This window comes from Rhododendron vialii, chromosome 11a, assembly GCF_030253575.1.
Source record: "Rhododendron vialii isolate Sample 1 chromosome 11a, ASM3025357v1".
Lineage (NCBI taxonomy): Eukaryota > Viridiplantae > Streptophyta > Magnoliopsida > Ericales > Ericaceae > Rhododendron > Rhododendron vialii.
In genome coordinates, this window is record NC_080567.1 from 38731108 (window position 1) to 38758822 (window position 27715).

General features: G+C 38.9%; 2 protein-coding genes and 1 long non-coding RNA gene across 3 annotated transcripts; 1 reads left to right on the top strand and 2 right to left on the bottom strand.

Annotated features, from left to right (window-relative positions):
* Positions 1-1802: 1802 nt before the first annotated feature.
* Positions 1803-15507, top strand: LOC131307452 (transportin-1). The gene is made up of 29 exons (XM_058333950.1): positions 1803-2131; positions 3035-3322; positions 3712-3801; positions 3886-3963; positions 4089-4169; positions 4743-4793; positions 4923-5008; positions 5336-5402; positions 5502-5558; positions 5646-5675; positions 5783-5842; positions 5975-6088; positions 6907-7020; positions 7357-7455; positions 7542-7667; positions 7742-7816; positions 7974-8045; positions 8257-8367; positions 9604-9687; positions 10532-10639; positions 11283-11384; positions 11716-11778; positions 11860-11934; positions 13147-13218; positions 13344-13468; positions 13848-13899; positions 13980-14048; positions 14204-14263; positions 14485-15507. Exons 1-29 carry the CDS (start codon positions 1955-1957, stop codon positions 14566-14568), a joined length of 2670 nt encoding a protein of 889 aa, XP_058189933.1. The 5' UTR covers positions 1803-1954; the 3' UTR covers positions 14569-15507.
* Positions 15508-17941: 2434 nt separating this feature from the next.
* On the bottom strand, positions 17942-20649 carry LOC131308477 (pentatricopeptide repeat-containing protein At4g35130, chloroplastic). The gene has a single exon (XM_058335419.1). The coding sequence runs from the start codon at positions 20495-20497 to the stop codon at positions 18107-18109; it is 2391 nt and encodes a 796-aa protein (XP_058191402.1). The 5' UTR covers positions 20498-20649; the 3' UTR covers positions 17942-18106.
* A 5215-nt stretch (positions 20650-25864) lies between these two features.
* On the bottom strand, positions 25865-27288 carry LOC131308489 (uncharacterized). Its single transcript, XR_009194449.1, has 2 exons — positions 26683-27288; positions 25865-26084 (listed from the first exon to the last, which is right to left on the bottom strand). It is a non-coding gene; the product is annotated as an uncharacterized LOC131308489 (long non-coding RNA).
* Between the last annotated feature and the right edge of the window lie 427 nt (positions 27289-27715).

The window sequence follows — 27715 nt, forward strand, 5'->3', positions numbered from 1 at the left end:
AATAAAGACAGACCAATAAGACTTTGACATATTGGTCCAAGACTAGCCAGAGCCAATTTCATGGACCACCGTAATTATTTTTGCTCATTGAGGTTTTCGCTTTGTCATCTGGGGAAGAAAATTTGGCAGCAAAGATTCCGTTTAGATTCCGGGGTCCTTTTTAAAATGGGCCAAACCTCTCTCCAATTGGTGCTACGGCTTGTGCCCTCATAATTAGTACCAGACCCCATATTTGGGTTGTTCAAATCCGACCTTAAATTTGGTTGCCCACTTAATTTTAAGTCATAAAAACAAAATAAAAATAAAAAAATAATCTTTTCTTTCTATTCACTTCGCAAGGGAAAAGAGGTCTCTTGAGCCTTGTTTATCTATCTTGAGCCCTCTCTCAAGAACTAAGAGCGGAAAGAGCATAAGCAGCAATGCATTGGATAATGTGACTTTCCGGCTCGTTTTGCACTAGCGCGCGTTATATTGTGCTTTTAGCTTGAATTACATCAAAAATTCAAAATAGAAATTTATGTTTTCTTGCATTACATATATAGGTTAGAAATCAAACCCACTAGTGATTTTGCCATTGAATATTTCCATTGCTTGACTTTCTATTAAAAGATCAGGAATTTTATTTTTGAAACCTCACTCGGTTCTTGTCATTATAGTGCTTTATGATTAGTACGATTCAATTTTAAAAAAATAAAATAAAGAAACATCTTCTTATCGCACTACTAGAAAATTGACCTATATTGACATGCAAAAATTGTTACACTATATTAGAGATAGAAAATTATAGCAATTGATTTTGGCACTCCAAATATTGATAACCACACTCTAATATTTGAACACTAAAAGATAAATATTGGAGTGTGGTTATCAAAAAGTGGAGTGCCAAAATCAATTACCAAAATTATTGTCAAAAAAATATCGTTACAAAAGTGTAGCTAAAGAAATTTAGTGACAAACATAAAGTTGTTACTATAGTCTTAGGCTCGGTGTGGACTCGTAGAAAGAAGTTAAAAAAAAGAAAAGAATAGTGATGGTTGAAGTGAATTTTTGTGTAATGTATCAGTTTTACATTTTAGAAAATGAATTAATTAAGTGTAATATGCGTGCTCAATGTAGAGTAGAGGTAACGGACGGATAGATGAAAGTTTAAGAGTTTTGCCAATCTGCGATTGAAAATACGAGTTCGATTAGCTAATATTGTAAATTTTCTATACTACTACTATGCATCGGTACTAGTACTAGGGGTGTGCAAAAAAACCGAGATCCCGACGAACCCGACCCGACCCGAAGGGTTTCGGGCGGGGCCGAACATGTGGTTCGGTCGGGTACGGGTACATGTTTCCAAAAAAATCAGTTTTTCGGTTCGGGGTTCGGGGGGGCTGTTTTATCTTACCCGACCAAACCGGCCAAAAAGGTAACGAATTCATTTAGTTTACTTCGGTTTTGGTCGGACCCGACCCGACCAAAAAATCGGTTACACGGCCAGGTATCCCCCCTCCTTCGATTCGGGTTCGGGTCCAAAAAAGCGATAACCGACCAGTCGGATCGGGTTCGGGGCCGAACCCGACCCGTCCACACCCCTAGGTACTACTATTAGACTTCCAATAATTCTCAAGAAATTCAGTGCCATCAGTCGACGGTAAATTAAATTTGGCATCGACAGAACTCGCAGGTTGAAGGTGCAACATGGTGATCATTTTGTAGTTTTTTATAATACATGGGTGCTCTTGGCCTTTCAACAAATCCCAGGGTAAGCGGTGTAATTTATCCAACATTCCCCAGTCTATGAAAACAGCACTCCTCGTCATCGTCTCTTCTCCTCGTGTTCTCTCTCTCCAAAACCCCTCTCTCTCTACTCTGTCCGAACTATCAACCCCACTAGAATCTCGATCACGCTCTACTCTCGCTCTCTCTGTCTCCTCTCGAAAACCTTTGCCAATCCTGTTGGAAAATAATGGCGGCGGCGGCGTCGTGGCAGCCCCAAGAGCAAGGGTTCAAAGAGATCTGCGGCTTACTCGAACAGCAGATGTCGCCGACTTCCGATAAGTCTCAGATATGGCAGCAACTCCAGCACTACTCTCAGTTCCCCGATTTCAATAATTACCTCGCTTTTATCCTCGCACGTGCCGAGGTACCCGCTCAATTCCCCCACGATTGCTTCTTTCTTGTGAAAATAGGCGTGATTCTTTCCAGACTGGATGTTTGTAGGCCCTGATTGGTTTTATTTTTCCTTGATGTGCTGGAGTTGTTTTTGTTTGATTCGGTTAGCCTATGGTCTGTTGGAAATTGGAAGTTATTCTTATGGTTATTGTAGCTGCTGTTTGATTGATAGATGCGGTTGATGGAATGGTTCTTCATTTGGCAACACGTACCTATTTTGTTTGTCTTTTCCCTTGTTGTAGTAGCATATAGTTTAGGGCTTTCATAACTGCACTCTTCTGCTTTGCTGGCGTGGTCGGGATGTTTTTTCAGAAAAAGTAATTATCATTGTGAAATTTCTGCTTAGCCTATCAAACAAGTAACTTAGATTGCAATATCGATGTTTCGAATAACATAGATAAAATATCTTCAATTCTAGGAACGTATGTGTGGAAAAAGTTTAAGGTGTCAATCAACTCAAGTCTCATTTATCTACTCTATTGTGCAAATTTCACTCCATATAGCTCTGCCATTGGCTGCCCTTGATCTTTAATTAAGTAACAAGTGCTATGTAACCAATGTTTGATGACATTCACTATAGGATCAGATCCTTTCAACTGTTAATGCTTTACGTTCAATTCCCGTTATATGATTATTCTTTTCTTTACTCTTTCTTCCCTGGTGTAGTATCACTGTCACGTGTAATAGCTTGCGAACACAAGTGGTAACTCGCAAATAATTAGGTAGTAAATCAAGTCTCAGTTACAGGAGTAGCTTGGTAATGTGGGAAAGATATCTATATTTCCCAATGCATATGCCCTGGGTATGAGTTTTCACATACTGATGGCCACTCCAGTTATAGTGTTGATTATTCTGTTCTCTGTTACTTAAACAGGGTAAACCATTGGAGGTTCGACAGGCTGCTGGATTGTTACTGAAGAATAACCTTAGGACTGCCTTCAAATCAATGGCTCCTCCATATCAGCAGTATATCAAGTCGGAGTTGTTGCCTTGTTTGGGAGCAACTGATAGGCATATAAGGTCTACTGCTGGGACCATTATAAGTGTAGTTGTTCAGATTGGGGGGGTTTTCGGATGGCCTGAGCTGCTTCATACCCTTGTTAAGTGCTTGGAGAGTAATGAATTAAATCACATGGAAGGTGGTATGGATGCTTTGTCCAAGGTATGTGTTGTGAGATTGTTCATTCAACTTTCCCGGTCTTACTTTGTTAGCTGTATAAGACCTTTTGTTCATGCTGTGATGGTATTGTGATTGTCAGTATCTCATTCATTTTAGACTACTACCATGATAACATGTGGTACTGGCCATGGATGTACAAAAAAGTACAGCTTACGGGCATTTATAGATCATGTTTCCTTATTTTGCTACGGATGTTGAGTTATGGTGCTGGAAAGAATGGCGATGGGGTTATTCTGTGGCAAATTATAGAATATCACGAGGGACTACGATAAGATCTTTAGACCTGCTATTTGTACCTGCTATAGTAGTCGTGTTTCTTCCTCTTTCGATTAATGCCTCTCTTTAACACATGGATGATGTGTGTAAGACAGATTTGTGAGGATATTCCTCAAGAGCTTGATGCAGATATGCCTGGATTAACTGAGCGACCCATCAATGTTTTCCTTCCTAGATTATTGCAGGTGACTGAGCTATTACTGCTTGCAGAGACGTTTGGTTATAACTTCTTCTTTTAAACTTTTGACATGTGGTTTCTATTAAAACAGCTTTTTCAGTCACCGCATGCATCACTAAGAAAGCTTTCCTTGGGTTCTGTGAATCAATACATTATGTTGATGCCTGAAGTGAGTACATCTTGTTGTTTATTCCTTTGTATTATGTGCATTTTTTCTTGCTAATTGCTGTTCCCAGGGACCTAATCCGACTGCTGGATGGTTGGTACTTATTACAAAGTTTTATCTCCTTGTAGGCTTTATATATGTCCATGGATAAATATCTGCAAGGTTTGTTCATTCTTGCTAATGACCCTGCTGCGGAGGTGCGGAAGTTGGTAAGTTGTTGATGGAATGGCACTTCTGTTACTACTGTTTCATTGTTGAAATCCTTGCTTTTGTGGGTCACACTCTACACTATCTGTCCACTTGCGCTGCGGACTTGTATGGTGCTTTGCAGCATTAACTGTAGTTTGAGATGACATGTACGATGATGTATGATACTTGTGCTGCATTTTTTCCAAGAAATGCATTGGAGTGCTAGGATGTAGAAATTCATTTTACAATTTCATGATTAGAATCATGGGACGCTGTTGACTTTATCTTTGCTGTTTCTATTCTTCCCTTTCCTCTGTTCTTTTTGCTGGGCTGGGGGGGGGGGAGGGGGGGGGGGGGGGTGTTGGTGCTGGGAGCTAGGCGTTGGTATTGAAACTACCACATGGTCTACATGCTGGATTCTTGGGAGGTGGTTCATCATTAAAATGAATAACGGAAGTAGTTTAGATAGTTGTGAAGATTGCAACCTCGAGCTTCTGGGTTATTCAACGAAATGGCTATTGAAATCTATTATGTTTTACAAGGCTTTTTTTGTCTTACTTTCATCTGTTTGTTGCTTTCTGTATTTAAATTAGGTCTGTGCGGCATTCGTTCAATTAATTGAAGTTCGTCCAGATTTCTTGGAGGTGGGCATTTATCCTGTTGTATTGTAGTTTGAATTATCATGTATTATTCCCGTATTTCACTAGTTCATTTCTCACATCCCCCTTGTTTCTTCGTTGTCATTCCTGAAGCGATAATTCTATTTTATGCAGCCACTTCTGAGGAATGTAATCGAGTATATGTTGCAAGTCAACAAGGACCCTGACGATGAGGTTGCCCTTGAAGCCTGTGAATTTTGGTAATCCTCTCCTTGTGTAGTCCGTTTTCTTTATGCTTAGGAAATGCATAGCTTTCATCATGGTTTTGTGCAAGAACAGTGGAACAAGTTTGGATGCCTTGTGTTTTCCATATACTCAATATATAATAACCCTTCAAATGTCGATTAGGAGCTGTACTTCAGTTTTTTATGCGACTCGCCATAAACTGAGATCATGCTATCATGGGGAGATCTGAGTCATCTGGCAGTAACTTTGATATGTAGTCATCTGTTATGTTTGGCTTGCTCAAGTTTCGCTTTCAGAGTTGTTTCCAATGCTGCTTTTGTAATACTGATTATGGTTCACAGGTCTGCATATTGCGAAACCCAATTACCACCTGAGAACCTACGAGAGTTCTTGCCACGGTTAATTCCAGTATAGCTCAAGCTGCCATTCTTCTTCTCTTTGTATTGCTAATTTCATATTTAAGGGCAACAATAATCAACGCTGGTCACATCTGCCAAAACATTGTAGGTTTTGTTGTCAAACATGGTTTACGCTGATGATGACGAATCCCTTGTGGATGCGGAGGTCAGGTTTTCTAGATCATCTTCCATTTGAGTTAATTTTCTGTTGGCACTTCAATTAAATCTTCGTCATACGATCATATAACTGCAGGAGGATGGATCTCTGCCAGATCGAGACCAGGTATGGGTTTAGCTTTTGTTCTTGCTATGCTTGGTTGATTATCCAAAAACATTCTGCTTGGCTTGCTGTTTGTAATAGTGATTTTACATTAAAACCTTGATATACAGGATCTGAGGCCCCGCTTTCACTCATCACGGTTGCATGGATCTGAGAATGCAGAAGATGATGTACGTTTCCGACATCACTGATTGGTGAAACTGAAATATGACCCTGAGTGCTTTTGTAGAACATTGTGAGGCCAATGAGGCTTGGATGGAAGAAAGTCTTTTGCTAAATCATTTGAGTTTTTGTCACCACAGGATGATGACATAGTCAACATTTGGAGTTTACGTAAATGTAGCGCAGCTGCTCTAGATATTCTCTCCAATGTGTTCGGAGATGAGATTTTACCAACATTGATGCCTATAGTTCAGGTAATCATCCATTTGTTTTTTCCTCAAACAGGTTGTTTGTTGGGTTCCTACCATTGTCTCTCTCTCTCTCTCTCTCTCTCTCTCTCTCTCTCTCTCTCTTCTGATGAGTAAGTATGCTAATGGCTAAGGTGTTGGGAAGGTGTTAATTCCGTTGAGTTGATAGTGTTTCGTAGTGATTTAATATGAAGATAAAAAAAATCAATGAATTTATAAAACGTTGAGTAAGATACTTATCTAATGGTGACTCCGTAGCAGTGAAATTCTTGTAATTTAGAAGACACGTGATTGAAGGCTTAGCATCGACTTGTATTAGTCATTCTATTACTCTTGTATTTGTCATTTGAAAGGTTGCTTTCTATGCTGGAAAGTTTTCTTTTTGACAATGGTAATTTACTGGAGTATAAAGGATGCAAACAAATTTTTTTCATTAGCAGTATAAACCAAAGACACATGCTCATGTATATTACACACACACACAGACACACATGTATATATGCATTTTGGTTATTGGTAAATAACCTCTCTTTTTTTTTTGGTTTAGTTTAGTACTATGATCAAGTAAAAGGTCAACACATATAGACAACTTTCCTTTTTGGAGTATTGGATTTTTGTTTTTGACTCCTTTCGGGAGTAGTAACAAGATCAAGTAAATAACATACTTAAATGCAATTATTGCCTTAATGTCTTCTCATTAATCATTATTGAGTGGGAGACGTGTGGGCTGATTGGGAATTAAAAGATGTTTACATTAGTGCTCCGCAAGCGATGTACTTGCGGTTAAACATTATTTCTTGTTCTTAGATGCCGAGTCTCTGCAGGCTAAGTTATCCACTACTGATGAACCATCCTGGAAAGAAAGGGAAGCTGCAGTTTTAGCTCTTGGTGCTATTGCAGAGGGTTGCATCAATGGTCTTTATCCCCACTTATCGGAGGTAATCGTTATCTTGTAGTTAGATGCTGATTCACTTGCTTTTGGAGGTGTCAATTAATGAGTTAAATGACCGGGACAATGCTTTTTGTCTTCTGGTTTCAGTCAATCGTATCTCTTATTCTGGTGTGACTCTTGGAGTTTGTATCTCCGATTTGTGGTTAATCTTGTTTATGTAGGCATTTTGTTTCTATTGCTTGTTTGGTGCCGTCTTTGTTAAATTGAAATATTAGTTACATGGAAAATGTTCCTTTGCTTAAGAAGCAGGACAATATACTGCTTCATTTACTTGTAGAATGTTGTGTATCAGATTCTAATTAGGATTTTAAAATATGTGCAGATTGTTGCGTTTCTTATCCCACTTCTGGATGATAAGTTTCCTTTGATACGGAGTATCTCATGTTGGACAGTTTCTCGATTTAGTAAATACATTGTTCAGGTTTGGATTTATTATATTTATTATCGCATTTGCTTGAAGTAGTCAAAACTATTTCTGAAGTCGAATTTCTTTGATCATCTTACCAGGGTGTTGACCATCAAGAAGGCCATGAGCAATTTGATAAAGTTCTGATGGGGCTTCTAAGAAGAATACTGGATGATAACAAGCGGGTGCAAGAGGCTGCTTGTTCTGCTTTTGCAACCCTTGAAGAGGTTGCTACTGAAATGGAAGCTTTGAGATTGTCTTTGTGCTTTTCATTCTCATAGTGTTTTCGTATTATTGGCAGGAAGCTGCTGAAAAGTTGGCACCACGCTTGGAAATCATTCTGCAACACTTAATGTGTGCCTTCGGAAAATATCAGGTTGGTTGGTACCTTATATTCACTAAGCTCAACATGATTCATCATTAAGTGGAGCTGTTGTTTGCATATTAAAGATGGCATGCTTATTTATTTATGTATTTTGCACATAAGCCTCTCCTCTCTCGGTGCCTTATCTTTTCTATGTGATTATATCCAGAGGCGGAACCTCAGGATCGTGTATGATGCTATCGGAACTTTAGCAGATGCTGTTGGAAGGGAACTAAATCAGGTAAACTGTCTATTGTGCATACAAGTTTTCTATGCATCACATACGACTCACATGCGGGCTTAATTTTATTGGTGCCATATGCCAGCATATCAATTTGATAGCTTCCTTTCCAGTCATGTCTATTGATCTGTTGTTGTATCAAAAGCTCTGTTCATTCTATGCATATCATCTCAATAGTGTGTGGCTGATTTGCCTTAATGATGACTTGCAGCCCACATATCTTGATATTTTGATGCCACCGTTAATTGCAAAGTGGCAACAACTTCCAAACTCAGACAAAGACCTTTTTCCCCTGCTGGAGTGCTTTACATCCATAGCGCAGGTACATGTTGCATTGTGTTTTGGCAATTTTATGTTCTTTTAGTAAAGATATTTTGTTGTCTGGAGTAAGCAGCCATTTTCTTTTCAGAGGTTATGTTGTGCATCTGGGTATGTGTGTGCGCTAAATGAAAACTTCTACACTACCTTATCTATATTGATTGTGAACAGTTAATGCTTCATTTGGTAGATTTAAGACACAGCACTCAGTAGTTTAACAGTAATATCCTGTATGTGGTTTTGTGATTGGGGTTGATTTTCAACTTCTATGACAACTATTGCATATTGGCATTTGCAGTTGGCTTATCTATTGAGGCATTTGTTTCCAATGTGGTCTTCTTTATGCAGTGATGCTAATTATCAGTATAGCATGTCTTGCTGGCTTGATAAGATCTGAGCCGAAAATGAGAAATAGTCTTAAAATTGAGCAGTTCACTTCCCTTCTGCTTGTAGGCTGGCACCAACATGCGGCCTATGAGAGAAGGCCTTTTGGCTTTGGGCCTCTGCCTCTATAGGAGGCTCTTATAATAACTTTTTGCGTAAATTAAAATACAAGATACTGCACAAGAAATTCTTCGGAAGATATGCGCTCTATCAGGATCATGAACTCTTTCATTTTACATGGAGACCATAGTTCAGTTTCCTTAGGACTCACATGTTAACCAATTCGGAGAACTTTCTGCATTTGGGTGAACTATCAAGTTGAAAACTAGTATATGAGCCTGGCCACTCCACTTATTGTCTATTGATTTTGAGTCAGATGTTTTAACATGCTATAAGATCTAGACTCTGTAGATTGACTTCACATATGTTTGTGCCATAAGTGGACATTGTTTGTTATGATATTATATTGGGATCTTTTCTTTAGGTCTCCATGTGTGACTTGGATCTTTTGTTTACCTCTCCACTTGTGAGTCAGGGTTTGGGCACACGGGAGAGTGTTAAGAGTTTGTCCCACATTGATCAATTCCGAAACTAGTATTTGAGTTTGGATGGCCTCTACGGGGCTCATTGCCAAATTGGTTTTTTCCTGTATGCTTGAACAGCAGTTCCTTAGTGCAACAGAATATCTGCAAAGTACCTTGTATCGTAATTGATCTTGTATTCTTTACCTTGCCATTACAGGTGCTTTTCAGGTTCAGCTTTCTATTTTCTGGATATGATTGCTATAAAATCCTGAAGGATTAATTACTGGGAGTTACAGTGGTGAAAAGTATAATGTATTTGTGCTTTCTTTCAGGCATTGGGTACTGGATTTTTGCAGTTTGCTCAACCTGTATTCCAGAGGTGCATAAACATCATCCAGTCCCAACAATTGGCAAAGGTGTCAATTAACATAATAATTTCATCGTTTCTTGTATCAATAGTGTTAACGTGTTAGTTTCATGGATACATTATATCTTTAATTCTTGTGAGTTTGCAGTTGGTCTTTCTTGCATGGTTTTACTTTTTATCTTTGCAATGGTATTTGCGATTTCAGACATCATTTTATGCTTTAATATGTCCCAGTGTCCCTTGAGCCCTTGTGTATTAATCTTTGGGAGTCTTCTTATAGAATTTAGACTAAGGTGCTAACATATTTCCTTTTGTGGCCTCTAAACTCATCTTGTTGGGGATAATGGTTGGCTTTTATATTCATTGTGTCATGGTTAGTTCGCCAAGAATTAGATTTTGAAGTTCAGTTGTCATGTTCTTTGGATTCACGCTGAAATTTTCACATTACCCTTTCAGTATTGCAATAGTTTATACTGACTGAGAAAAAGGACATAATATTTTGAAACTTGTTTGTGGAAGTCATCACTCTAGGTGAGGTTTCACTTTTTCTAAATTTGGATGAATTGGTGTTTGTCTAGGTCTTAATACCATGTTTTTGGCTTTGAGTGATTATTAAAACATTTGCTGCAATAAGGTATCATAATTTCTACCAAGATGTCTAGCAAAATTCTCGTGTGTGGGATGCACAGATGCATCCATCGGTTCTTCTGACATTATTCGGTTGCATTGTAAGATGTATGATCCTGATCCATATATGGCACTCATGGTGTTGCAAAATGTACAGTCTACCTTTGCTGGTTGTAATCCTAGCTTAGTTCATGAAAAGATCGTTTTCTGTGTTATTTGAAGAGTGATTGGCTTCATTTACACTTGACTGGACACTTTGGATGCAGGTCGATCCTGTTTCAGCTGGGGTTCAGTATGATAAAGAGTTCGTTGTGTGCTCTTTGGACTTGCTCTCAGGACTTGTTGAAGGTCTTGGGAGTGGGATAGAAAGTTTGGTATTCCTCATTCTCCAATCTCTGTTTCTCTGCAACATGGTTTTATCTTTTGCTGAACGATGCTCCTTGATATAGACGATGAACGTAAACTCTGGTGGCCGTTGTTTATATGTTGTGGCCAGTTGCAAAGGATTCTTGAAGAATATCTCTTCTGATGTGTGGGGTTATTTATTCAGAAAAAAAGTTACTAAGGACGACAATCAAAATGTTTTTTTGCTCCATTTAAGTTCTTTTTTTTTACATCCTCAAACAGCCAGTGTTCTAAAAGGGGCTCTAGTCGGGCGGCGACCCACCACCTAGTGCCTAGGCCGCCTTGCAATTAAGTTTTTTTTTCTTTTTTTTGGAGAGTCCAGACCCTAGGTGGCCACCTAGCCCCACTGAGCGCCTAAACAAACTGCCAGTTACTGCCTAGGGAAAATCGTGGCGGCAACCCGCTGCCTAGGCCACCTTTTAGAACACTGCAAACAGCACTCGAGGAGAAAACAATGCACTGAATGATACTAATAAAAAAGGTGTCTCTTGTCCACTGGTACTGCTGTCTAGAAAATACTGCTTAAAAAGCTCTCAGCTGTACATTCAAATCAGTAAGTAATATTGCCTGTGTATTAATTCTTCTGTCATTGGATGCTGTTGCATTCTACAGGTATCACAAAGTAGTTTGAAGGACCTCCTTCTTCAATGTTGCATGGATGACGCTCCTGATGTTCGACAAAGTGCCTTTGCATTGCTTGGTGACCTTGCCAGAGTAAGTGGAGTGTAAATATACAGCACTAAATGATTTACTCCTGTGGCTAGCAACAGGAAAGTTTTGTTGCCTCTACCATTAGCTAGAGTTGACCCTGTCCCCCAACTAAACCAGCTATTGTCAGATTTACCTACTACAAACTTGTGTCTATGTATTGTGATTGTATAATCCACCTTATTGTCGTCGCAGCTTGAGACTTATAGGCTGACATATAAATGGCTTTTAGGGCTGTTATCTTTGGAGCCTTATGCCCTTTTTTGATATGTACTGCACACTTGTGTACTTTCTTCTTGTTCTAATGGATGTTTTTCCCTTCATTGTACTCGATTAGGTTTGTCCTGTTCATTTGCGCCCTCGTTTGTCAGAATTTCTCGAGGTTGCCAGTAAGCAACTGGTAAGTTGAGCAGATTGTACTATTTGTGATTATTCTTTCTTCCTTGTAGCTTTGTTGTTTACATAGGAAAACTTTTTACAGAACACTCCTAAGCTGAAGGAAACTATTTCTGTCGCAAACAATGCATGTTGGGCTATTGGAGAATTTGCAGTGAAGGTAGTTTCACCTCTCTATTTGCATCAAAACCAACCGAGATATTTTTGCCGTTTGATGCACCATTCTAGTTCGGCTTACAAAGATTGTGACTCATGTTGAAGTTTGGAATTTGGATGCTTTTATCAGTTTATGATTTTCAACTTCTGCACATTTTTTTTCCTGATGGCATTATTTGATTTTCAATGCTCTGTGACATTTTGTTTGGTGCTTAATTGTGACCCTAATATAAGATGTCACAGATGTCTCACAGCTTAAGAGTGGGTGCTGAGATTGTAATTAATTTCAGTCGTGAATATTTGGATTAAAAAGACTAAGTATGATCCCATCATCTCAGTAGGTTTAGTTTATGCAGGCAGCGTAGTTTGTAAATTTTGAAAGGCAAAGTTGACGTACTTGTACATGTCCAAAAACTGGAGGGCATGCAAATCCATAAACCCAGACATGATCCTTAAATATGAATAGCTTTTTGTGGTTCTTATTATGTATGCCATTTAAATTGGCTTTAAGGCTGCTGTCATTAATTTTAGCTTGATACTATTGAAAGCTGTCTCACCAATCAATAAATCTGCAATTTGCAAAGAGTTGTTTTAGTCACATGTGATCATGTGATGCTCTTCTTACGGTTCTTGATCATCGAAATGTTGTGCGGATCACAAATTTTTGGAATAATGCGATCATTATTGAAACAAGAACTTATATTTTCTTGTTTCTTTTGTTCAAGTTTACTCTTTGAAGAAGCAAAATGGGAGGGTGCCTACTGCCTACTTACATTTACACCCACTCATTTCTTTTTCTTCCATCAATTCTTTGGATTCAAAATTGTAGGGGAAAAAATGAATGGCGAAATCTGTATTTGTGTTTTGCTTTGGCATCACCAACTAAAGTCTCTTGATATTCGTACTGGAGACCTGTGATCGAATTCAGTCTTCATCCAGGTTGTGGAGGGCTACCCCATGTTGTGTAGCCCATCACCGCTGGACCAAAAACAAAAGAGGAGAAAAATATGGTTGTCCGATCATCGTCCTCAATATGAGTTTGATATGGTAACTTGAAATGTATTGTGGTTTAGTTGACTGTTGATCTCCTTATTTACATGCATTTCAGCTCTGCGCTTTCAATTTTGTTGGTTTCCTTTTACGAACTTACTGCAATTGCAGCAATTCCATTTTATAAACTAGAAATTTTTGACATATTCTAAACTACTAATTTCAGGTTCGTCAAGAAATTTCTCCAATAGTGATGACAGTCATTTCATGCTTAGTGCCCATTCTTCAACATGCTGAGGTGATTGTCTGTTTCTTTGCATTGTGTGCCTGTGATGCATCGATAAGCGCACACAGTTATACTTATAGGCGTGGGTATGTTTTGGACCTGATACCTGTGTCTAATTATATTTTGATGCTGACCAGGAGCTCAACAAGTCACTTATAGAAAATAGTGCTATCACACTTGGGCGACTCGCGTGGGTTTGTCCGGAGCTTGTGTCACCACATATGGAGTATTTCATGCAATCATGGTGTATTGCTTTGACAATGTAAGTTCTTGTTTCTTTTTCAGGCCCCTATTGAAAGGATTCTTGATGTTAGTCTTTTTAAGCTTTCACTGATAAGTATGCACGATAATAGAGGCACGAATTGGTGCAACCTGGATGCAAAATAATGGTGGTTGCATACAGAATAATGGGTGAAAAACCTATATCAGTTACGCACCATCAAACATTGCTCCCTCCGTCCCATTTGGAGTGTCCCTCCTAGGAATTCCCACTGTTTGAGGGGACATGAAATTAATTCATTGTGGAATGTCGAAGACTGAATATGGAATAGATTAGAGCAGGACTGCAAGAGCCCTCACATGCTTCTTTTTCAACTTATCAGCATTTATTGTAGTCATTTCTGATTACCAAATTGCGGCAGGATTCGAGATGATATTGAAAAGGAAGATGCATTCCGAGGTCTATGTGCTGTGGTATGCATACGCCTTCTTCATCTTTCCCCTACTCTGGGTTTGGAAATGTTATCCACATTTGCTGTTGTCAATGCTTGCAGGTTAGAGCAAACCCATCAGGGGCTTTGAGTTCACTTGCATTTTTGTGCAAAGCTATTGCAAGTTGGCATGTAAGTTGTCAATTTTTCTATGTCAAAAGAAAAATTGCGGAATATTAGATTGTTATCTACCAACTCATCTAAAAGCTTTATTTTTTAGAGAGAGGTTATATCTTCAACTCTAAGAAGCCAAATGTAATTTGTTTGTCGCTCTTATTTTGTTGCAGGAAATAAGAAGTGAAGATCTACACAATGAAGTTTGCCAGGTCTTACATGGTTATAAACAGGTTAGTGGTGCTTTAATTGTTTATTACCATGCTTCTTTGATTTCTTTTGGGAAATTTTTCCAACTTCAACTCGTGCTATTTTCCGATGGGAATTATGACTCAGAATAGAACAGAGACTGCGAAAGCGTAGTGAATGATGTTTTCTGTTTTTTGTCTTCATTTGCAAAATTTGGAATTGGACAAAGACAACATACAACTGATGTGAATAAATATTTTTCCAGATGCTCAAGGATGGAGGGTGGGATCAGTGTATGTCTGCTTTGGAGGCCCCAGTGAAGGATCAGTTGTCAAAGTATAAAGTATGAGAGTTGTCAAAGTATGAAGTATGGGTTTTTCTCACTATGAGAGTTGTGTCTATCGTGCTGGTGCTCCATCAGCTACCCAAGAGCCGCCGCATTCCTGCTTCTGTATTGTTGTCATTTCGTGCATTGTCTACTTATAGTAGAGCTTTCATTTGAGCGAAGCCAAGGGTGGGTGTCATTTTTCCTAGCACAGGTCGGATTATTTCCCAAAGTCCTCATTGAATCTTGAAGCTGATTTTTCTAATCTTCAAGGCTGCCCAGGAATTGGTTGTCATAGTAGTATTGGATTTGGAGTGATGGTAGAGGCTGATAATGGCACTTAGATATGGTGTACAGAAGTTTTGTCAAGCCTTTTCAGAGCAATTTTCTTCTTCATGTCTTCAATCCAAAGATTGGCCAACTTCATGTCCATCTTTAGATACTTTGGTATCCTGCTGGGTGATTGTCTCTTATTTTTTTCTGGTTAATAGTTCTCCAGTTTTTTTTTTTACCTACAGATATTGTTCGAGGGGTTAAAATATGTATTGTTAGAATTTTTGTTAGTGTCTCACATTTTCTTATGAGGGCCGTCCGCACGACTTGAAGGTGGGGCGGAATTATTGTTGTAGGATTTGGTTGGTGGAAGTGGAAGCCACAAGTGTGCGGGAAACTTTGGGTTCTATGAGAAAGAAAATGTAATCAGCAAAATCTTGAGTAGAGCAAATTGCACGGGGTCGTCTTCTTTGTATAATTTTTCATTTATAACTCTTACCCCCAGCTTGTTCTTTGTTGGTCCATCCTCTTCGGACATGACAAGGAAATGTACGAGTAGACTGTTTTCTGTCAGCTTCAGTTATTTTACAAGACGATTTCGTGAAGGTGGTTACAAATATTCTTTGTTTGTTTTGTTTGGGAACATGATATTGGTTACAAATATTTGTAAATTCTATTCCGTCACTGTAATTTTGTGTTCAAGTACATATTCTATGCTTAAATGACATTTGATCGATGAAAAAATAACTACAAATATCTAAACGCGCGTCTTATGGACCCGCTAACCGATTAAATAAAACACCACCACTTTTTTTACTCAATCTAAACTTTTTAGGTAAAAAATAAACATTTTTTTTATACTTAATCTGAACTTGTTAAATGGAGTAATTTAGAAAACATAGGGGATAAAGGAGAATCCGTATAGCCTCCTATACTTGCGTGAGCAAATGTCTCAAATCTAGTTACATCCTACTCATGTTGCCACTCTTATCAGTAAAAGGTGATATTTGACCTAGATGCTATCTGGAATAAATAATCTAAAATATTTATTTCAAGTACTCATCGAGTGAGCATCTCTCTCGTATCAAAACTACAGCATTAGAGCTACTCCAATCGAGTGACCATCTTTTATTAAACGGTTCGGATCATAAAAATTTGATCGGAAATTATAAAATTTAGATTTGGGGTGTATTTTTAGGTATCTTTTGAACCGTCCCGTATATATACACACACACACATATATATATATATATATAATTTTTTTATCGGCTCGGCTGCTAAAGTCAATTTTTAGTCTGCTACCAATCATTTTTCTCAAAAAACAATTACAATCATTGGCACAAACGGCCACATCTATTTTTTCGCGGTCAAATTTAACCCCCAAAATAGGTCCCCTGCCAAACCAAAATGGCTTTCCGTTGGGATGCTCTTGTGGCAAAGCCCTTAAACCCCAAGAGAACAACAAACAAACCAAGCACTTAAGAACTTTGATTTTGACACTCTACTTTTTGATATTCACATGCTTCAATATTAGTCTTTTAGCATTTTTGTCAAGTGCATTTTGAACGCTAAATACAAATATTGAAATGTGGTTATCAAAAAAAAGAAGTACCTGCACTTAATGGTAGAATGACTCGTAGAGACCTACACAAATATAAAGTCCCGTGAGCACTGGATAATTTTTCTTTCTCTCACTCACTCACTTGACTAATCTCGTTCTCAATTACCACCTACACAAAAAAATCTTTGTAGATTCTTTCTTAACCTCTTCAAAATTCAAATAAAACTGCCGGATTTATTAAATCCAATTCTGAATAGAAAATAAAATCACACTCAGATTCCCAAACAACAAATCTCTCACTCTCTCTTCATTTTCTAATCCAACTCAATATGGAAACTCAAACAACATTAGCCGATACCTTTTTCGACCATGATTTCCCCCTAACAAAATCCCCCACTCAGCACAGCTTTCTCATAACCAACGGCTTTATCCGCTCCGACATGGAGATGGTGGCGCTGCAGCCTCTCACCTACACGAGCCTCAAGGACCTATTGCCGCCGCCGGTGATCGTGTCGCCGCCGTACGACCGGGGGGACAGCTGGCGGGAGATTCCGATCAAGGACCCCCTGCTGCAGCACGCCGCGTGGGCATACCTCCAGCCGGCGACCACCGCGAGTAAGGCCGACGACCGGTGTTGCGCCGCCGAGTTGAAGGATGGTTGCCTCGGGTTGTTTGGGTGCTTCGGAGGGCTCTTCAACGACGTCGTAACGACGGTGATGAAGAGGTGGTTTTGGAATTGGGAGGATGAGTGTGTAGGTGACGATAGTGATAAGTTTGACTGAGCATTGAAGCTTACTTTTTTGACCGATGGATAGACACATGACATTCTTTTTTTTCTTTGGCCACGAGTAACCTAGTAGCTAGCTAAGTTTGTACATACAAAACCTTGTATATAGTAGTATATTTTTTTCCTTTCGTTTACTCCATTTTTTGACAAAACTACTCGTTCAGAATACTGAAATCAAAGCTTATTTCCTGTTTATTAGCTCCACCATCGTCCATGGTTCAGTCGCGTTCGGTTCCATGAAATAGTTAAGAGCGTAACTTCGCTTATTTCCTGTGCATTAGCTTAATGCTCCGCCGTCGTAGATGGTTCAGTCACATTTGGTGCCATAAAATGATTGAGAGTGTAACTTCATACCCTGTATTTGTATTTGTATAACGAACACATGCATAGTTAGGAGCCTAGAGGACGTATATTTTTTGATCTATTCTGGTGGCATTTTCCAAACAAAATAACAGCAAAAATTTATTTTGTTTTACTCTTGACAATCATACCGGTTCTTCGGTGAGTACTTTATCTCGCCGCATAAGTAATCAGATTCGATGATTATTATTATTATTATTATTATTTCTCTCTCTCTCTCTCTAAAGTAATACAGTACCTTTTGGTATTATAGAGGGAATCACAAGCATCCAACTCAATCCTGACAAAAAAAAAAAAAAATGAAAAAGAAGATTTCTGCAACCCTCGAGCTTAGTGCATGAATGCAACAAAATGCCAGTACTAGAGAAAAGTATTATAGACTTGGGATCTAACAAGTAATTAAGCCAGGCCAGATATTAGAGCTATCCAGTTCATAAAAATTCTGTGTGAGAAAACATTAATGAATCAAGAGTCTGAATTGTCACAAGTCTATACCTACTCATTTGTAGTTAACAACAATAACAGTACTCATGTAAGTCCCAAATCTGGGGTTACTAAATTATACAATCCACAAATCTAAGTCACCAGTAATCTCCGCATGAACAACGGCCATTTCTGAAGTGGTGATACATCTTTTGATCTCCCACCACAATCTCTCTTCCAGTATTCTCTGCAATCTTCTTTGCTGCACTGTGGCAAGCTTCACATATTCTAACGTTTTTCCTAACAAAAACAGGACTTCCAAGTGATACTTGAATCAGACCAAAGCAAATTGCTAATCTAACACTGTGGAATTCCGGAGAGGTAGATCTTTTTCTTATAACATCTAGGGGCCTGAACTTTGATACACTGTGAATGTAAATGTCTTCTCCAATCTTCCTTGACATAATGTTAAGAGCATCATACATCGTATCAGTATTCATATGATACATATCTAGGTTGATGAACTTGTAATTCTTACCATTGTTTTCAACTGTACTGCAACCAGAGGATTTTTCTAATCCTTCCTTCGCCATTTGGAATTTAATGCGTTCCACATCTCCCCATCTCCCTGCTTCAGCGTACATATTTGAAAGCAAAACGTAACAACCAGTATTATCGTGTCCCAAGGAAGTAATGTGCTTAGCTGCAAGCTCAGCTACTTCAATGTTTCTGTGATGTCTGCTGGCAGCTAGCAAAGACCCCCATATCCTGGCTGTGGGGACCAATGGCATTTCACTGACAAAACGTTTGGCTAGGTCAAGATTTCCGGAGCGGCCGAGTATATCAACCATACAACCATAGTGCTCTATTCCTGGATATATCCCATAGTCCTTCTCCATTGAAGTGAAGTACGCCCAACCTTCATCTATCATGCCAGAAGCGCTGCAAGATAATAGCAGAGAAACGAAAGTACTGGCATTGGGTTTGATGCCCTCTTCCTTCATTTCAGAAAATAATTTAATTGAATTTGCACCAAACCCATGAATAGCATATGCCATAATGATGGTGTTCCATGAAATGACATCCTTACACACCATCCCATCAAAAATTTCCCTTGCAGTCTGGAGATCCCCACATTTTGCGTACATGTAAACGATTGAATTTGAGATAAAAGTACTTGAACGGAGATTTAACTTCGCTACATAACCATGGATTTGCTTACTCTCCCTAAGCAAGGCAACTTCAGCATAGGCAGGTAAAATACTAGTGATTGTTGTTGCGTCTAGATTTAAAGGTTCTTTCCATAACTCTTGGAACAGTTCCAAGGCTTCTCTATTATGCCCATTCTGAACATAAGCAGCAATCATGGCATTCCATGATACCAGATTTCTTTCACTCATGTTGCTGAAAACTTTTCTTGCGAGTTTCTGCTCCCCACACTTTCCATACATGTCAACAAGAGCAGTCTCGAATACCAAATGAGGGAGGAAGCCTTTTCTCATAGCAAAACCATGGATAGTTTTACCTTGTAGGAGAGCTCCTATTTGTGCACAAGATGGGAGCAAATTTATTGCGGTTATAATGTCAGGATTCAACTTATCTTCCTCCTGCATTTTCTTCAAGCAAGCAAATGATTCTATGGGTTTCCCATTTCGAGTATATCCAGCAATCATAGCATTCCAAAGCACAATGTTTTTCTGATAAATCCTTTCAAACAACGTCTCCGCATAATCCACTCTACCACATTTTCCATACATGTCAACGAGTGATGTCTGAACCATTACATCCAATTCAAATCTACTTCTTATCACTTGTCCATGAATTTCCTTCCCGTAACGCAACAAGCACTCAAGAGAACAAGCGCCAAGAATGCTGATTATGCTGAACCTATCAGGCCTCAATCCAACTTCCTGCATTTCCCGGAAACACAACGCCGCATTCCAACCCTCCCCGACTGAAACATACCCTTTAATCATAGAATTCCAAGAAACCAAATCTCTAACCGGCAGCTCCTCAAACACCCGCTCAGCAAGCCCAATCAACCCAAGCTTCGCGTACATAGCAACAAGCGAATTGCAAACGTAAATATCCAAATCAAACCCAACTTTAATCAACCTCGAGTGAACCTTTTGCCCTTCTACCAAAGAAAACGACCCAGCACACGCCTTAATCACAAAAGGGTAGGTGTAATTATCAGCTCGAATTCCTTCGCTTTGCATCCGATAATAAACTTCAAGGGCATGTTGAAAGTACCCATTGGTAGTTAGTCCCCTGATTACAACATTCCAAACAAAAGGGTCCCGCGTATTCATATTCTCAAACAGGTGGAGTGCATCTTCCGCAAAACCCGACTCCAAACTCAACAAGATAGCTTCTTGTCGAGTTGAAACATTCGGCAACTTCAACTTTTTCCGATCAAAGCGAGCTGATTTGGGTGCTTGCCTGGTAGTGAGGTCATGGTTTTGGCCCGTTTTGGCTGAAATGGTTCGTCGGGTGGTGTCTACTGATCCAGCGTAGTTAAAGTAGCTCAGAGCAAGAATTGCAGCCATTTTTACTTCAAACGATTATCATTAATTGGAGAGAGAAACATGGAAATCGTGGGGTGCCGTTGGTTTTTAACTTCTGCGGGGACGAAGAGTGACCGTTATTGCCGTTATCTATTCTTCTGAAGAACTATCCTAGGTTGTAAGCGCGTGACCAGCTAGCCCACTACTCATTATTTGTCCTTTCTTAAAAAGATTAAATTCTTTGGTCCGTGGTGGGGGAGGTTTCTGCCACGGCTGTCGTGTCTCACCGTACGTTTATTATTATAATTAGAATAGTTCATCTTATAAGATTTATTAAATAATATATTCATGTTAAAAAATAACATTATTAGACAGCGATAGATCTATCAAAAGTTAAATTTTAATTGAATTTTTTTTATTTTTTAATGTGTTTATCGTCAGTCCAGTGGACTAACAATAGCAAGACCAAGACCAATTTTAATTTATAAAGTGAACGGTCTGATGCTATCAATTTAAACTGTTCATGACTATCCATTTTCTAAACCGGGATTAAAATTTTGATACAAACTTACATATGTTTGATTTCTCGAGTTAGTTAATTAAAGACCCTCCCAAAATACCAAAGAAGTGCGGATCAAAAAAAAAAAAAAATACCAAAGAAGTGAGGGTTTGTTTGGGAAAAGTATTCTTTGTTTTATTATTTTTTCTTTCTACTTAATTTCCTCTCAAACCAAACAAGTACAATTTATTTTGCCTTTCCTTGTTTCTCTTTTCATAGGCTCCAAACACAATCTAAAGTTTCTTCAAACCCACTTCTTTGTCAAAACAGTAAATTAGTTAAAAGTTGATTAATTTATTTTCTAAGTTTGCCCAATTAAAAGAATTTTGTTATACAATTCAAAAGAATGTTATACACTCCCTCTTAAATGAACATAATCTTTGAATTATAATATTAGCTTTTTAATACTATAACTAAAATTGATTGGAATAAATTACTGTACGAGATTGATAGCATGCTATTTGATTGAACGTGAGGTAAATGAGTGATATAAGCGTGGCTCATAAAAATATCTCTGATATGGTCCCTCATATTCGGCATAAATTGGTATAAGGCAATAGAATCACATGCCAGAAATTGCATACCAAATACTGACCACTTCAAAATAGTCCAATCGGGGAAACATTAATCTACAAAATAAGATCAGCTCAAGCAAAAAAAGTAAAAGAAAATTGAAGAAGAAGAAGAAGAAACTATTGAAAGCAGGATCTAGGGTTCAGCTAAGGCATGAATAGGTAAAGACCTTCAATGATATACGTTGGTGTGGTCAACGACAATTAGCACCCATATATCATGGTACAATATTCCGATCCACCACTCACAGTTTCACTCTCACACAACAAATAAAAAGCTTACATGCATGTTTAAAATCTACATCCAAGAAGGCCAATTTTGAACTGAGCCAAATATAGAAGTCCAAAGTGCAAACCTTCCTTTCCCGGTCTGGTATACATTGAGTATTACTAGTAGTTAAGATGTTAAATCCCAACTCAGAGGAAAAACCAGTAATGTTAACAGTTCAAACTTAAACTTCCTCAGGGATGCTGTGAAGTGCAGGCCTCCAACAACTCCGGCGACTCCCCTTCACCTGATTGGCTCTCCATTGCTGCCTCCTCCTCATAAGATTTAGCCTCTGTTCCAAACACAACGACGGTGTAGGCGAAACCGATGACTGTGCAGCAATGTTGTTGCTTCTTGCAGCTCTGATGGCTTCTAGCATTTGCTTTAAATCTTGTTTCTTCACAACGATCTTCACCCTCATCCCCCCATCAGATTCTTCGGTGTTTGAAACCACACTCCCGCTTTTGATTTTAGCCACCGATTCCAAAAAGTTGCTCCTCGTCGTCCTCTGGTTCCGGGTTCTTGACGTCCTATATTCTCTCCTTGGTGAACCTTCTGCAATCTTCGAGACGTACTCCATAATCTCTCTCTCTCTCTCTCTCTCTCTCTCTCTCTCTATGTTATGCCAATGCCTATGCTGGATTAAAAAAGCTCATGTAGACCATAGAGGCTTTTATAGTAAAGGAAAATAAATAAAGAATCACTTCTGGATCCTGAAACTACGCAAATTCGGTTAATAGAATAATGGGGGTTTGAGTACAAGGAGAGAAATGCCAAGTATGGGGAATGTGCAAGGTTTGACTCCTGGAATAGGATGACGGAAATGCCCATTCAGATGGCCTGGTTTTCGGGAGGCTTGTCTGTAATTTAGAGGATTCAACAGGGAAGGTGTTGTCATCAGCCTCAATTTGTCAATGGAGCAGCCCCTTTGGCCATTACGTGCATTGTCAAGACCATTAGTTTACCGACTTAATGTTTCCCATCGAAACTGTCCTGTCCTCTGGGTTGTATTTCTATGTGATTGAATTTCGCCGCCGACCCATCACATGCAAATCCGAATAGTGCGCGGGGATTGAAAATGCAAGAGGGTTTGTTTATCAATATTGTGATCGAGCAAGGGCAACAGAATGATATCATTGAGGAAGAGAGGTGGGATTCAACCTAAAACGTTTGGTCAAGTGGGGATTAGAAAGCTAATAAATATTTGTCTTTCGTGAAGTTGCAAGTTGAAATTCCACAGAAACTATGGCCATTTCAAACCTTGAGTCATTGGGGGTGTGTCCGATCGTTAACTTCAGATTTGCAAAATTAGTCAATGTGCACGCAAGTTAGCTCGAACGTCCAATTATTGGAAAAAATAAACAATAATATGGGAGGTGGGATTCCTCGTTTCATAGTGGTGACTAGGTTGGTGAGAGAATTTCTGACCGTTCAGAAAGATCCTCATTTATATTGAGGGCTGCTTTCGCCCCCCCCATTTCCCATATTACCCCCTTCCCTCCCCCGTTCTACTTCTCTTGCTCCTCCCTCCTCCCATTTATTTTTTTTTTCCTCCCTTCTTCTCCTGCTTCTCCCCTCCGTCCATTTACTTTTCTTTTCTTTTTCTTTTTCCCTCTTTATTTTTTTTTTGTTTCTTTTCGGCTGGATTTTTTTTTCTTCGTTTTTTTCTCTTTATTTCCTTCCACTTTGAATCTTTTTTTTTATTTTTCAATTATTTTCTTTATTTGTTTCTTTTCCCATTTACCTCCCTTCTTATTTTTTTTTGGTTAACTCAAATTCTATTTTCAATTAAGATTACAATTAGTGTTTGGGAACTAATTACGAAATGTATTTTGCAAACGACATACTAATCCAAAATACAAATGTTATATTTAGGATTACTTTTTTTTAACTATAGTACAATTTAATAAATTTGTTAACTATTATTTAGCATAAATCCTCTTAACTGATTCAGTAGTATGTTGCTTCAAATCACGTCTCTACTCCATACGATTGCAAATGGCTGGTTTCTATTTTTTTATAACTAAAACGGAAACGTTTTAGGGGCTTCGTAGGGGCTACTGTGTCAATGAGGGCAGTTGAGCCCCCCGGGTCCCCCCTATTTTTTAATTTATTTTTTTATTTAATTACTTATACCTTATTTATTTAATTTCTATAAAAACACCATTTGTATATTTAAAAATATAATTTAAGAATTAAGTGCTTTAATTTTCAATTCAGTTAAATCAGAGCAAAGATCGTTTTTATTATTATTTTATTTTAAATGGTCATAATGAATTTTTTAGTTTAAGGCCTTTCAACAAATACCCTAAGACTCATTATTTAGATCAAAACTCTCTTAGGGTGTCCATTGAAAGGCCTTGGAGCCAAAAATTTATTAGGACCATTTAGGATGAAATGATCAGAAAAATAACAACTTTGCACCGGTTCAAACGGATTGAAAATTGAAACACTTATTTTAGTAACTATATTTTTTAATCTATAAAGGTCAAAAAAATAAAAATAAAACAGTCGGATAAATATGATCAATTGAAACACTTTTTTTTTCTCTCAATTACTTTACAAAGCCTAGAATTAGACTTGAAACTATTATTAAAGAGAAAAAAAAATTCAAACTGGAAAGAAAGAAAAGGAAATAAAATGAAAAAAAAAACGAAACTGAAAATAAAATGAAAAAAAAAAATGAAACTGAAACTGAAAAGAAAAGGAAAAAAAAAAAGAACCAAACGGTAAAGAAAGAAAAAAAGAAAAGGGAGAGAGAGAGAGAGATAGAGAGAGAGGGGCGGGGTAGAAAGGGAAAAGGGAGGTGGGGCCGGGGGGTGTGTCAGGGGGGATTAGCAATTTTCTTTATATTTGGTTTTTTGGGTCCTATTCAGGAGAAATTTTTCGGTTCCGGGTGGGCATATCTCACGTGGTAGCCGTTCGGCACATCCAAATCGTCCAATACACTTTTGGACGGCTTGGATTGAAACTCTCTCTCTCATTTCACCCCAATACTTTCTTTCTCCTTTTTCTTTCTCTAAATTCGAGCCGTCAAAAAACACAATGGACTGCTCGGATGCGCTGAGCGGACATTATGTGGTACCCACCCGACACTGAAAATTTTCCCCCTATTCAGTACAGCCTGATTCTCTGGTTAATGCTATTCTACCAACCAACTTGGCAACTTGTATAGCTTCCTAATATGACATGCCGACACAAATTGAGGCCGATTACCACTTCTTCTTGATCCTCCGTTTTGATTTGGGTCATTTCACACCTAATGCACAAACTTATTTTCGGCGACGGCCGGTCCGTACGAACTAGCTACTGCGTGCCTCTGTTAATCGGTGATGGGTGGTGGTTGAAGCGCTTGGGTTTGGATGTTGCTCGGCGGTATGGCGGGGATGGCGCAGTGGTAGCTAGGTGATGTGGCTAGGGTTTGGCGTTGGTTTTGGGTTGGGCCATTGGGCTGGTCCTTCCAAGTTGGAGCTGATTTTATGGATTTGGGCAATTAGGCTTTTTTACGCTCTGAATTGTATAGATCTGGGTTTTTTAGACCCATTTAGGTGTTGGGCTTCGGCCAAATGGGTGTGCTAATTGTATTAATAGTATTTGGGTTTTTAGACCATTTTAGGTGTGGGCTTTGTCCCTTTGGGTGTTCCTTCGTTTGGTTTCTTGCCAAACTTAGGTTTTGGGTCTCGGATGGGTATAGGATAATTCTTAGCTTTTGTTATCCTTCGTTTGGGTAGCAGGTAGGGGTGTGCACGGGTCGGGTAACAAAATTATTGGCCCGCAAACCGAACCGAATAGGTAGTAAGAACTGTCCGCGAGCCCAATTTTTTACGTCAGGTCGGGTCCGACCAAAACCGAATTAATTTTTATGAGTTGGTCGGTTTGGTCGAGTCGAGTCAGGTAACATGTCACGCCCCGCCCCGCAAACGGCACCCAGAGTGGGCCCGAGCCAGCGCGGCCACGTGGCATTCCATACGAAAGACCACACCACACTCTACGACCAATCAGAATACAACTTAGCGGAAGACTTCTCACTTAAAATACAACCAAGTCAACGCCAAAACCTCAACTCACAAGTTATAAAAATATCCCTCTCTCCAATTAATTACAGACATTTAGGTTAACTTCTAGACGAATCAGCTACACAACAATCTAACCAACGACATCACCCGAGACTAGTCCCAGCACTCTCCAAAGCGTTGACCAGTAGTGGACCCACTCTAAGCCACCTGCTACCTGGCAGTCCAAAAAGGAAAGCCAGAGTGTGTGAGATATAAAAATGCTCAATAAAATGTCACAATACCCAAAAGAATATCAATAAGAATATTCACCACCAACATAACTGCAATACCCATATGAGTACATTGGTTATAACCACCACATCTGCCAAACATAGCAATATTATTCAATAAACAACCACATAACAATAACGGCATGAATGTAAATCACACGAAACTCAACATAAGTACTCAATCGTATAACCACATGTATAAACACCAACACACAGTGGCACGTCTGCCACATCCCATGTACCCAAGGAATTGTGTCCCGCACACCACACTCCCATTCACCGTTAATTAGACGGCACGGCCCACGATATGGTGTGACTCACTCCACAATCCTTTCGCGGGTACAATCAACATACAACAAGCATGCATATCATTAGCTAAGACAACATATAGCATGATATACAAATTTCCACCACATATATCCATATCAATAGCTAAACCTCGATTAGCATGATATCATTGATATATAATCACCTCCACCGCATTATTTCCATATCGATAATCATATTGAAAGCTAAAATACCATTAGCAAGATATATACATACCACCATCGCAATATCTTATTGAGAAGAACCATATCAGACACACTCACCTTTCATTCGACTGGAGTATGCCAAACTTACGGTTTCGGCACCTCCTAAAAGACCGGCTCGTTACCTAGCCACAAGTTAACCCATATTAGCATATGAACATCTAGGAATGTTAAACCAAATGCTAGACTAACAAATCATAACATGCCTTCTACACTTCTACACTAGCTCATGGGGCAAACATTACATAAAGTCACCAAAATCTCCAGAGGTGTCCGGGAGTACCCACGTACTCGGGAGACCTCACACATCTTTTCCATACCCCAAGGTACTCCAACACACCCAAATATATCAAATATAAAGACCCATAAGTGTACAATCTCAACCAAACAGCCCAACGCAACAAAACTCTCAAAACAAGAATAACAACCACAACCAGCCTGTCTTATTTTGGCCATATCTTTTTACTCGATTGAAATTAGCTTACCAGACTACCACCGTTGGAAAGTACACTTTCAGTACATAGATTTCGATATACTATAAGCCTCGTTTCGATTTATAACGACAAAGTTATGCCTGTTTGAAGTTTGAACACGAATCTGCAAAAACTGCTGCGAGACAGTTTCGCAACCATTTTCGCACCTATCAACCAACCCAGCTTTAGAAATTCACCAAAAATTGTATACTTAACCAAATTAATTGATTCCAACGCCAATCTCTTATTAACTCAAATATGCACCTCCTGTAAAAGACCCAAAGTCACCCAAAATGTTCGTCATGCCCAGAAAGTTAAAAGAAGACAGCCACGCACAGATTTGCACATCCAGCAAACAGCCAGTATTCAAAAATTCATAACTAATTGTGTGACTATCAGTTTTGCATGATCTTGGTACCAAAATCTTCGTATTGAAACGTACTTTGACAGTTATGAAGACACCAAAAATTGATTCCTAGCAGAAGGGCTCCCAAAAGACAGATTACCAAAACCCACGAATTTGACCCAAAACATGAACTTTGTCAATTTCCTTCCAAAACTCAATCCATGGAG

Bases quoted from the DNA above. Each gene is read 5' to 3' on its own strand.
- LOC131307452 (XM_058333950.1), top strand. From the start codon at position 1,955: ATGGCGGCGGCGGCGTCGTGGCAGCCCCAAGAGCAAGGGTTCAAAGAG. The intron at 11,779-11,859 runs GTAAGTTGAGCA...AACTTTTTACAG, and splicing joins AGGTTGCCAGTAAGCAACTG to AACACTCCTAAGCTGAAGGA. The intron at 14,264-14,484 runs GTTAGTGGTGCT...ATATTTTTCCAG, and splicing joins TCTTACATGGTTATAAACAG to ATGCTCAAGGATGGAGGGTG.
- LOC131308477 (XM_058335419.1), bottom strand. From the start codon at position 20,497: ATGGCTGCAATTCTTGCTCTGAGCTACTTTAACTACGCTGGATCAGTA.